Consider the following 12360-nt stretch of genomic DNA (forward strand, 5'->3'; position numbering starts at 1 on the left):
GTGGGATTTATTAATGAAAGAAAGGACAGAAGCTTGTACTTTTCTTTGTTCATTGTCAACCATGTATTCACCTTCAGTGACCATGTGGTCTGGAAAAGAGTATGTTGTTTGTTCTGTCCATGGATCCATTAAGACAGCTGGCTAAATTGGGAAAATAGTTAAAAAGGCATAATATTTCACGTATTCGCATATTTCAGTGGAGTATAAATACAAGAAACTAATGTATAAATCTTTAAGCTAGTGCCAAGGGTGTTGTGAACAGTGCCATGTTACAAAATGAATGTAACAGCACTGCAGAGGGTGCAAAGGAAATTGCTGAGGACAGTGCAGGACTGGATAATTTTAGATATGAAAGAAATTGAATAGGCTGGGATTTTTGTATTTAGAACACTGGAGGTTTAATTGAGATGGAGGAAATTGAAGGTCTTTAGCATGGAAAGAAAGAAAGCATTTCCCTTCACTGACAAGTCATTTTGGCTTGGGGCCAGCCTACTATAGGTAGCAGTATTAGAAGACGGTAAGGGGAAGATGTTTTAATCATGATAATGGCGGATATCAAGAACTTGCAGCCTGTAAGAAAAGTGGAAGCTGAAGTCCTCATTGTACTGAAACCAAGGAGTAGAAAGTGGGATTAAGTTGAATAGCATGAACACAACATTCTGACTGGCCTTTTGAGTTGTAAATTTCTGTGATGCTTTGAAGAAACAAATATGTAAATTGAGAAGAGTTGATTTGAGTTTGAGGCCTGGACTTCTGGTCTGCTAAAAAGCCATTTGATTTGCATGACTGATGAAAACCAAGTCAAAAATATCATTGAGAAATTTTATCTTTCGATTTCAAGGCCATTGTAATTGTTGTGGCCCCTTGGATATTGCAATGTGCTTTTGCACCATGGGTGATATGAGGACAATGTGACCCATATGCCCATCTTGCTTGGAAAAGACTACAGCATCTGGCATTTCCAAGTGGTTTCCTTTCTGAGTACTAACCAGGCCTGAGTTTACTTCTAAGATCAGATAGCATCAAGCATTTTCAATCCAGTACTGCTGATATTATTGATAATTCGATTATTATTTAGTATTTTTTGTTTGAAATGATCATTTGAATTAATGTCTTATTGGTAGCCTCTTCATGGATGAACTTCTGCTGCTTTAGTCCTGGTAGTGTAGAGTCTGCTGGTCCTATTCAAAGTAGCTTTAAGTCTATTTGAAAACCCTGAGACCTATTTTTTACCCCAGTTGATACAGATATCACTACTTTTCATGGAGATGCATTTTATTCTTGTCCTTGCCAATTGTCATCCTTGTCCCAAACCAGTATAGTGAAATAAAATTATGCTCCAAACTTGGGGAAAGCTGTTAATTTCACATACCTATAAATTTTATTTACAGCCGTGTTTCACAAGCTCTGTTGAAAGTCTTGGGACGTGCCTTTTACTTTTGTGTGGGTTTCATACAAATTAAAGTGAAGGGGAAGAGAGCCAAAGCAACTGAAGCACCAATTCTTGTTGTTGCTCCTCACTCAAGCTACTTTGATGCAGTTGTGAATATCGCAGCTGGGATACCATCAATTGTCTCACGAGCTGAGAATGCTGATGTCCCTTTGTTTGGATGTAAGTTTTATATATTTATTATTGTTATTGTTGCACTGTTTTCATTGCATTCACATTAAGTTTTGTTAAATTTGGGGGGTATCAATGGTTAAATAAGGTGTTAAAGTATAGCATTTTTAAGCATATTACGTACTTGAAATGCTGATGTAACAAAAACAGATTAATATGTAATTATTCATGATATATTTCAAACATAATTGTATGAAAATGTGACTGAGAGAGCAGAACGGGGTTTAGAAATTGGGGAGATGAAGACTCCTGTAATCAATATTGTGGCCACTTTATGTTTCATCTGGAAGGCTCATGATAACTTTTAATAATTATCCTCTCAAAAATAGATGTTTATCAGGTAGCATTACAGCTATGATGTTTTTTGCTTATAACCATTGCACATCTTAGTTAAAGCTATCATGAGTTTTATTTTTATCATTTTCCCGCTTCCTTCCTCACACCCCTCCTTCCCCCAACACCCAATCAGAAACAGTTGTTAGCAAAATTACTTTGCCACATTCTGTAAAGATAGATAGCATTTGGCAGGCATAAAAGAATGTTATAGTATGTTTCCATTTTAACTTCTCAACCAAGAATTGCACTCTGAAACAAAAGACAACAATTCTGTACTTGTTTTTGCTTGTCTTCCATCCTTTATGCTGTGAAAAGTTTGTATGTGGCTGCATCTGATATCTAATTGCTATCTGGTATCAAGATTTAGTCACCAGTCATAATTTGTTATCTTTTGGTGGTCTGACTAGTTCCTTCTGCAGCAGTTTTTCACTTTTTTTCTTTAAAAAACTTTTTTCTAAGTATTTTTACTAGAAATGCATCATTAAAATATGAAGGATCACCATGCTAATTTTGAATTTGGGGTAGATTAATAGTATGAATACCTTTTGCTAAGTTGTACAGTCTTAAATAAAATAAGTTTCAAGAGTCTCAACTAGATTCCTAATTTTATTGGCTATAGCATAAAAATCTTTGAGCTGATACACCTCTCCAATTTCCATCAGTAAATGGGGGCAGGTGCTTTAGTGTGTTCTTCAAAGACAAGGCATTGGATCAAAGTACACTATTTCTTATTCTGCACCTGACTGGTGATATACCTACTAGAATTACTTGATGCTTAGACTAGATGCTTTAAATGGAAAGTATTTCTTTCCACAATTTTGACCCCTTCACCTCTGGGTAATTTCTTTCAACTTTGAAAGATATTTAAAGTACTCAACAGACACCACTTCTGAAGCAACTATATTTTAAAACTAGCCTGGTAAAAGTAGAGTTGAAAAAATTGTGAAATACTTAATAAAAAAACATATTGCAGCTTGCATTCAGAGTTATCCATGCACTAAATGTTAGCAATTTATGGCAAACCTGTAGTCTATGAGAGTGGCATGATTTAAAACAAACAAGAGATAGATGTCCAGACCTGAATAAATGAGGTTCTCAGATTGGATCAATCAACTTTCTTCTTTTAATGTGAAATACTTTGAACAATATCCTTGTATTATCTAGCACCAGATTATCATTTATTTTTCAGGTAATGCCACTAATTTGAATCTGCGTCTTGTGTTTTAGCATTGCTGCGTTGTGCTCAACCTGTGTTGGTATCGCGCACTGATACAGATTCCAGAAAGAAAACTGTTGAAGAGATTACAAAGCGTGCAACATCCAAAGGGAAATGGCCCCAGGTATTTGAAACGAATCTAACTAGTTGTGATTGTCTAGGTTCTGGCAGTTTTATTAGGCTGTCGTGCAGTATCAAATCTGTTTTGTTGAAATAGCACTCTTTCTCTTTCAAGCTTATGATTTTTCCAGAAGGGACTTGTACAAATCGTACCTGCCTCATCACTTTCAAATCAGGTGAGTAAACTCTCCTAATTGAACTTTTATGCTCCATTCTTATTTCATTTACATACTCTGCAAAGAAGCTTTGAAACTTGAAATGTAAAAGTCATTGGAAATTATCAAAAACTGGGAATTTCCTTCTCATTTAGTTGAGTGTAGATTAGAAAAGAACTTTTGATGAAATTGAACATGTGTCGTCATTTCGGGCATTTTTTTAAACATCACTTTAGCTAGTTAGTTAATTAGTTCATTTAATGAAGATATGAAACAGTTTTCCCCTTCCACAGTTCAACTGCATGATGAAAAGTAAGTTTCTTGTAAAATGATGTGAACACTTAATTCAAAATACTAAATCATTTTTCTCCAGTTTTCTGATGAAATCAATTGAACTTAAAATGAATTTTTGTTATATAATATGAAGAGGGTTAACACAGGGTTACTATTACTGTTTTTATATTATAATATAATATTGTTTATGTGTGTGTATATTAAACAATTTAAGAGTAATAATAGTAATACCAATATTTTCCTGTGTAGTTTCCCTTGAAATCAGTTTGAGGTTTTTGCATAAACACATTAGTCACAATGATGTAGCAACTGTTTGTGGTAGGTTGCTGACTACTCCAATGCTGACCTCCTTGTTGAGTCTGGTATAGAAGCAAAAAGATGGGATCCATGTGGAAACCTGTGCTGGGTTAGGCTGAGCTTAGTGAATTATTCTCTTTTGATTTCAGAGGGTGAGAATGTCCATGAGCTGCCTGGATAATTATTACTTTAATTTTTCTTTACAATTTTATTTTGTTTTTGTGCTTATGTTTTGAATTCGAAACAAAATTATTTGAATAATTTTAAACTATTTTTGAATGTTTCTGAATCAGAAACGTGCAACATTTTTTGCACATAACTGTTGATTGTTGCTTAAAGAGCTGTCAAGTTCTATTTGGTTGGATTTGTGGTAGGTTCTTGTTCTGACAATCTAATAATGCCATTTATGTCTTATAAGGCCATACTGCCACATAGACCCTCAAAACTGTGGTATGGGCTGGATTCTCTCAGTAAGTTTCTACTGGAGAGAACTGAATGAAATAAGTGTAATTGTTTCTCATGGGTCAGCAGTTGAGTGCAGGTGACGTCCTGGTGATTGCAGGTTCTGGGCCGAAGTTATGGCAGCTATGACAGGTGTCTAAATGTGGGAAAGCCTGGCCATAATGGAGGCCCCATCACTGGTGATCAACAACTTTGGGAGTATACAGTTAATGGCATTTGAGCTGGACAAGGTGGTTGGAGTCCTTATGCATAAGTCTGCAGAAGGTGATTTATGCATAACGTTGCAAATCTCTGTACAACATGAAACTGACCCTTCAACCCACCATAGCTATACTGACCATCATGCCTATCTGTATTAATCCTACTTGCCTGCATTAATTCCATATCTCGCTATGTCTTCCTCATTCAAGTACCTGTCCAGATGTCTCTTAATTGATGTTACTGTTCCTGCCTCCACCATCACTTCCAGGAGCTCATTCTAGATGTCAATTACTCTTTGCGTGAAAAATCTATTCCTTTTAAACCTCTTCCCTCTCGTCTTCAGGCTATGCCCTCTAGTTTTAGACATCTCTCCCATGGGAAAGAGACTCTGATTTTCTCCCCTATCTATACCTCTCATAACTTTATATACATCAAATATGTCACCTCTCAGCCTCCTTTGCTTCAGGGGCCACCCTCTGCTTACTACCACTAAGTCAATTTTATGTCCAATTAGCTAGCTCATCCAGGAACCTGTGTGATCTAACATTCTGGATTAGCCCACTATGCAAAATCTTGTCAAAGGCCTTGCTAAAGTCCGAGTAGACAATGTCTGCCCTTTTGCCCTTGTCAGTCCTCTTGGTCACCTCTTCAAAAAAAAAACTCAGTCGAGTTTGTGAGATGTGATTTCCCATGCACAAAGCCATGCTGACTATCCCTAGTCAGTCCTTGCCTTCCCAAATGCAAATACTTCCTATCTTTTAGAATCCTTTCCAATATCTTTCCCACCACTGAAGTAAGGCTCATTGACTTGTTGTTCTCTGGCTTATCCCTGCTGCCCTTCTTAAATAAAGGCATAACATTAGCTATCCTCCAGTCTCACCTGTGGCTAAAGGAGATATAAAAATCTCTGCCAGGGTCCAAGCAATCTCCTCCCTTGCTTCCCATAACATCCAAGGATACATCTGGTCAGGCCCCAGAGATTTATCCAATTTTATGCATTTCATGATCTTCAGCACCTTCTTCTTTATGTTGATATGCTCTAGAATATAACTGTTTCCTCTCCAGAACTTATTAACTTCCATGTAGTTCTCCATGATAAGTACAGACAAGAAATATTCATTTAAGACCGCTCCCATTTCCTGTGGCTTCTCACAAAGGTTACCACACTGATCCTTAAGGGGGCCTACTCTCACCCCAACTACCCTTTTGCTCTTAAGATACTTATAGAATATTTCAAGATTCTCTTTTATCTTATCTACCAGTGATATCTCATTGTCCCTTTTTGCCCTCCTAGTTTCCTTCTTAACTGTATTTCAACATCCTGAGCTTCAAATCTTAGCACAGTGCTCAGATTCTCCGTTCTCTCTCTCCATTCACCATATTCAATACTTCCTCCAATCTTTGAGTCAATATGGAGACTTGACGGAGTTTTCAAATCCTAACTGTTTCTGTTATGTTTGCAGGGGCTTTTATTCCAGGAGTTCCTGTTCAGCCGGTACTCATTCGATACTCAAATAAACTGGTGAGTTATTAACGCGTATGGTTGTACTTTGTCATCATTTGAGTAAAAAAAGTCTTTGAGCCTTACCAATCATTCTTGGAAGCAGGTCCCCCAACACAAGATTCATTGTATAACCAGCTCCAAAGAGATTTGCAAGGCTTGTCACAGTGCAGATCCTTTCCATTTGTAAATGGCAAATCCTGTCCACAGGATTGTAATACTAGCCCGGGATAAACACTCCCCACCCCACCCCCGGCTTACCTAGCTATGAAAATGATTGAATGTTTGCTGTTATCCCTGCCTTTCACAAGCATACAAAAACTTAAAAAACTGAAAAAATATATGGAGTTTGCACATTCTCCCTTTGACCATGAGGGTTTCCTGCAGCTGCTTTAATTTCCTCCCAAGGATGTCAGGATTGGTACGTTAATTGTCTCTGCTCTTTTGGTGAATGGTAGAATCTGAGGGGGAGCTGATGGGAATGTGGGGAGAATAAAATGGGATTAGTGTGGGTGGGTGCTTGATGGTGGACTGAAGGGCCTGTTTCTACGATACTGCGCATGATGGCCATGGAGATTCACATTGATATTAATCAATCTACAATTGTTGTCGTACAAAAAAAACAAGTGTCCTTTTTGGGCTTGCAAATGGCTCAGGCCTTGAACAATGAAGCTAATTTTAAATAGAGATTTAAAGTCTGCTTTAGTGTTAATTGAAGGACTGACCCTAACCTGCTGCTGCTGCTGGGGAATCCAAGGCAGTGTTTGCCCACAAGGTTCTTCCTCAACAAAGGATTTCAGTTAATACATAATGTTCATGCACAGAAAGCAGTGTTGGGCAATCCATTGATAACAGTGAACGTCACATGGAATTGATGCTAAATTGTCAAGACAAGAAATCTTCACCTGTGAGTGTGGCAGTTCAGTTTAATCATAAAGTTCTCTCGTATGTTAAAGATTAAACAATTTTAGACAAAAATGCGATTGTTAATGAAAAATAACTTGTATTTTTAGTATTTATATTTAAATTTTCAATCTGTTACATCTTGAACATATCTGTTTAGGAGATCAAGCTTTTCTTTCTACAAAAAACATAATACAAGAATTAAAATATGTAATAATAACTTGCTATTTAGAAATGAATGATTTAGACTTTAAATTATGCAAAATGTTTTTCTGCAGGATACAGTTACCTGGACTTGGCAAGGACACAGTGCGTAAGTTTTTTGTATTCATTAATTTAGAAGTAGGAATAAGGCTGGATAATGGCTAATAACAAACCAACTTCTAGGTTTGTTCAGAAATTAACTTTCCATAAAAGCCTTAGGAAGGAAAGTGATTCTGTGAAGCACAACGGTGCACAGTGAATTCAGTTATTGATTGTGCCCAACTTAAAAATGATATTGCAGAAAGTACACGTTCCACGACATGAGGCCTCTATTGCTCTGGGCTGGATTATTCAACCCACAAACCCTGTTCTCAGGAAGTCCTTTTATTAGTTCTTTCTATTTGTTTCTTCAATATATATCATGAGATTACCATTTAATGATATTGGTGGGCATATATGCTGTTGAATATTGAACTAATTCCTAAAAAAAAGTATACAGGATACAGTGACGGTGCAGTGATTAAACTATCAGACCAGTAATCCAGACTCCTGGATAAACAATCCAGAGACCAGAGCTCAAACTCCATCATGGCAGCTCCGGAATTTGGAAGGAGGAAGATCACAAGACAAGGGAGCAGAAGCAGGCCATTCGGCCCATCGAGTCTGCTCCAAGGAAAGGGAAATAGAAATGAGAAATGGGGAATGGGGGAAGAAGAAGAAAAAAAAACACTATTCTAATCCCAATTTCCAGCCTTATCCCCATATCCCTTGATATCCTGACTATTTAGATATCTATCTATCTCCTCCTTGAACGCCCCCACTGATCTGGCCTCCACTGCTGTACGTGGCAAGGAGTTCCACAAATTCACCACCCTCTGGCTAAAGAAATTTTTCCTCATCTCTGTTTTGAAACTGTACCCTCTAATTCTAAGATTGTGCCCTCTGGTCCTGGACTCACCCACCAAGGGAAACAGCCTAGCCACATTTACTCTGTCCTTTCCTATCAATATTTTAAATGTCACTGTGAGGTCCCCTCTCATTCTTCTGTACTCCAGCGAGTACAGTCCAAGAGCTGACAAACGCTCCTCATATGTAAGCTCTTTCATTCCTGGAATCATCCTCATAAATCTCCTCTGAACCCTCTCCAACGTCAACACATCCTTCCTAAGATGTGGGGCCCAAAACTGCACACAATATTCCAAATGAGGCCTCACTAGTGCCCCGTAGAGCCTCATCAACACTTCCTTACTTTTATACACTATACCTCTCGAAATGAATGCCAACATAGCATTCGCTTTCTTTACCACCGATCCGACCTGGTGGTTAACCTTTAAGGTATCCTGCACGAGTACCCCCAAGTCCCTTTGTACTTCCGTGCTTTGGATTTTCTCTCCTCCTAGATAATAATCTGCCCGCTTATTTCTGCTTCCAAAGTGTACAACTGCACATTTCTCAACATTGAATCTCATCTGCCATTTCCTTGCCCATTCTCCTAAACTGTCTAGGTCCCTCTGCAACCTTCCTATCTCTTCAATACTCCCTACTCCTCCCCCTATCTTGGTGTCATCCGCAAACCTAGCCACAAAACCATTTATTCCATCATCCAAATCGTTAATGTACAAGGTAAAAAGGAGCGGTCCCAACACCGACCCCTGCGGCACACCACTAGTAACCGGTAGCCAACCAGAACGAGATCCTTTTATTTCCACTTTTTGCTTCCTGTCAACCAGCCAATGCTCCACCCATTCTGTTGTCCTACCTGTAATTCCATGACCTCTCATCTTATTAATCAGTCTCTTGTGAGGCACCTTATCAAAGGCCTTTTGAAAGTCTAAATACACAACATCTACCGCCTCTCCCTTATCCACCTTACCTGTGATTTCTTCAAAAAACTCCAATAGGTTGGTCAGGCAGGATCTTCCCTTCACAAAACCATGTTGGCTAGGACCTATCCTGCCCTGTGCCTCTAGGTATTCCGTAACCCCGTCTTTGAGGATAGATTCCAATAACTTTCCCACCACTGACGTCAGACTAATAGGTCTGTAATTTCCTTTATGCTGCCTCCCACCTTTCTTATACAACGGAACTACATTTGCGACCCTCCAGTCCTCCGGAACCACGCCGGAATCTATCGAGTTCTGGAAAATTATCGTCAATGCCTCCGCTATCTCTAAAGCCACCTCCTTCAGAACCCAGGGATGCACCTCATCCGGTCCGGGAGACTTATCAGTCTTTAGTCCATTTAGTTTTCCTAGCACCTTCTCCCTAGTGATCTTAACTGAACTCAATTCCATTTCGTGAGACTCCTGACTAATCGGCACATTGCTGATGTCCTCCACGGTGAAGACCGATGCAAAATATTCATTCAATTCCTCTGCCATCTCTCTATCGTCCATTATAATAGCTCCTGCACCGTTATCAATTGGTCCTATATCAACCCGTGTCTCTCTTTTACACCTTATGTATTTAAAAAAACTCTTAGTATCCTTTCGAATGTTATCCGCCAACTTCCTTTCATAATTCATCTTTTCTTTCCTAATGACCTTCTTAGTTTCTCTCTGCAGGTTTTTAAAAGGTTCCCAGTCTTCTGTTTCCCCACTAATTTTTGCTTCTTTGTACGCTGCCCCTTTTGCTTTTATTTTAGCCTTCACCTCTCTCGTTATCCACATTTGTGCCTTTTTTCCATTAAAAACCTTCTTTTTTCTTGGAATATATCTATCCTGCAATTTCCTTATTTCCTGTAGAAATTCCTTCCATTTCTCCTCTGCCGTCCCTCCAGCCAGCTTACTCTTCCAATCAATTAGGGCCAACTCCTCTCTCATACCATTGTAGTTTCCTTTGTTCCACTGAAATATCGATACACCAGTTATCAGTTTCTCCTTCTCAAACTTGAAACTGAACTCAATCATATTGTGATCACTGGTTCCCAGTGGCTCCTTTACCTTTAGTTCCCTAATCACCTCCGGTTCATTACACAGCACCCAATCCAAAACAGCCGATCCCCTGGTGGGCTCTTCAACAAGTTGCTCTAGAAAAACATCCCTTAGACATTCCACAAACTCCCTCTCCTGAGTACTACTGCCATTCTGGATTTCCCAGTCCACCTTCATGTTAAAATCCCCCATAATTATCTTCACATTGTCACTCTGGCATGTTTTTTCTATCTCAAACTGCAACTTATCGTCCACTTGCTGACTGCTATTAGGGGGCCTATATATGACTGCTACTATTGTCCTTTTACCCTTGCTATTCCTTAGCTCCACCCACAAGGATTCCACCTCCTCTGACCCAATATCCTTCCTTTCTATCGATTTTATATCACTACTAACCATCATGGCCACACCTCCCCCTCTGCCTACCCGCCTATCCTTCCTATACATTGTGTACCCCTGGACATTCAGTTCCCAATCACATCCATCATAAAGCCATGACTCGGTGATTGCCACAATGTCGTATTTATTAACCTGTAGTTGTGCCACTAGGTCATCTACTTTATTCCTAATGCTACGTGCATTTAAATATAGTACGTTTAGTCCGCTATCTGCTATTAATTTTGTTGTACTTCTATTGTTCAGCAGATTATCCTGACTTTCCACCTGTCTATCCTTCTTACCATCTTCGCTACATACTACCTTAGACATGTTCCTATATACCTCATCCCCTATCCTAACATCCTGTATCCTAACATCCTGACTTGTTGTACTTCTATTATTCAGCAAATTATCCTGACTTCTCACCTGCCTGTCCTTCTTGCCATCCTCATTGGACTTGTTTCTATAAACTCCCTCCTTTACCTTAGCATCTTGTAACCTAACATCCTGGTTTCCATCCCCCTGCCAGATCAGTTTAAACCCTCCCCTACAACTAAATCAAACATTCCCGCCAAGATATTGGAACCTCTGGAGTTTAGGTGCAACCCATCCTTAGCGAATAGGTCATGCCTCCCCCAAAAAAGGTCCCAATTATCCAAAAATCTGAAGCCCTGCCCCCTGCACCAGTCACTCAGCCACGCATTCATCTGCCAGAGCTTTCTATTCTTCCTATCATTGACACGTGGCACAGGTAGTAGTCCTGAGATTACTACCCTTGAGGTCCTACTTCTCAACCTTCTCCCCAATGCCTTGTATTCCTCCTTCAAGACCTCTTCTCTTTTTCTACCTATGTCATTGGTACCTACATGTACCAAGACTTCTGGCTGCTCACCCTCTCCCCTCAGAATATTCTGGACCCGGTCCGTGATATCCCGTACCCTGGCACCAGGGAGGCAACACACCATCCGAGACTCATTGTTGCTATCGCAGAATCTGCTATCCGTACCCCTTATTATAGAATCCCCAATAACCACTGCATTTTGCTTCCTCTGCTGGACCACAGTACCAGGCACGGTGCCAAGGTCCCGGTTGCTGAGGTCTTCCTCTATCAGGTCATCCTCTCCAACCGAATCTAAAATGAGATATCGGTTTTTGAGGGGGACCGCCACAGAGGTGCTGTCTACAAGCTCTTTATAACTCCTATCTATTTCCTGCTCGCTCTCCCTAACCAACCGAAGGTCATCGAGCTGCAACTCCAGACTCTCAATCCGTTCCTTGAGGAGCTGCATCTCGGTGCAGTTTGCGCAGATGTAGTTATTGGGGAGTCTGGTAGTCTCCCAGGGTCCCCACATCTGACACTCCAAACATAAGACCAACCCTAGATGCATCTTGCTGAATACCACTGAGTTCAACAAATAAACTAATAACTTACCCCCTCTCTATTAGTCTCGCCTCTTTCCCGCTCTCGCCGAAGCCCGTTGAGCCAAAGCCTAACCCACTCTGCTCCCTCTCAGTCTGCTGCCCGCTAGATATGTTGGTCTGCTATTTAAATCGCCCGCGCGCTGCCGAGTGACGTCACGCGCCTGTGCAGTCACTCGCCGCTATCCCGAATGCTAGAAAGAAAAAAAAAATCGCTCCTCGTTAATTTCCAGCACTCTCTGGTCGCTGGAAAGAAAAACTGAAGGTAACCCTCCGACTTTTAAATTGCCCGCGCGCTGCCGAGTGACGTCACGCTCCTG

The 12360-nt window shown here is 40.0% G+C and overlaps 1 protein-coding gene across 1 annotated transcript in view; it reads left to right on the forward strand.

Moving 5' to 3' along the window:
* Nucleotides 1-12360, forward strand: part of lpcat2 (lysophosphatidylcholine acyltransferase 2) — a 54693-nt gene that overhangs the window by 12726 nt on the left and 29607 nt on the right. The window contains exons 3-7 of the mRNA XM_052028650.1: nucleotides 1392-1612; nucleotides 3185-3297; nucleotides 3409-3469; nucleotides 6166-6224; nucleotides 7385-7419. Coding sequence (XP_051884610.1) covers nucleotides 1392-1612; nucleotides 3185-3297; nucleotides 3409-3469; nucleotides 6166-6224; nucleotides 7385-7419 — 489 coding nt within the window. The remainder of the gene's footprint in view (nucleotides 1-1391; nucleotides 1613-3184; nucleotides 3298-3408; nucleotides 3470-6165; nucleotides 6225-7384; nucleotides 7420-12360) is intronic.

The sequence above is a fragment of the Pristis pectinata genome, chromosome 13, assembly GCF_009764475.1.
Source record: "Pristis pectinata isolate sPriPec2 chromosome 13, sPriPec2.1.pri, whole genome shotgun sequence".
NCBI classification, from domain to species: Eukaryota; Metazoa; Chordata; class Chondrichthyes; order Rhinopristiformes; family Pristidae; genus Pristis; species Pristis pectinata.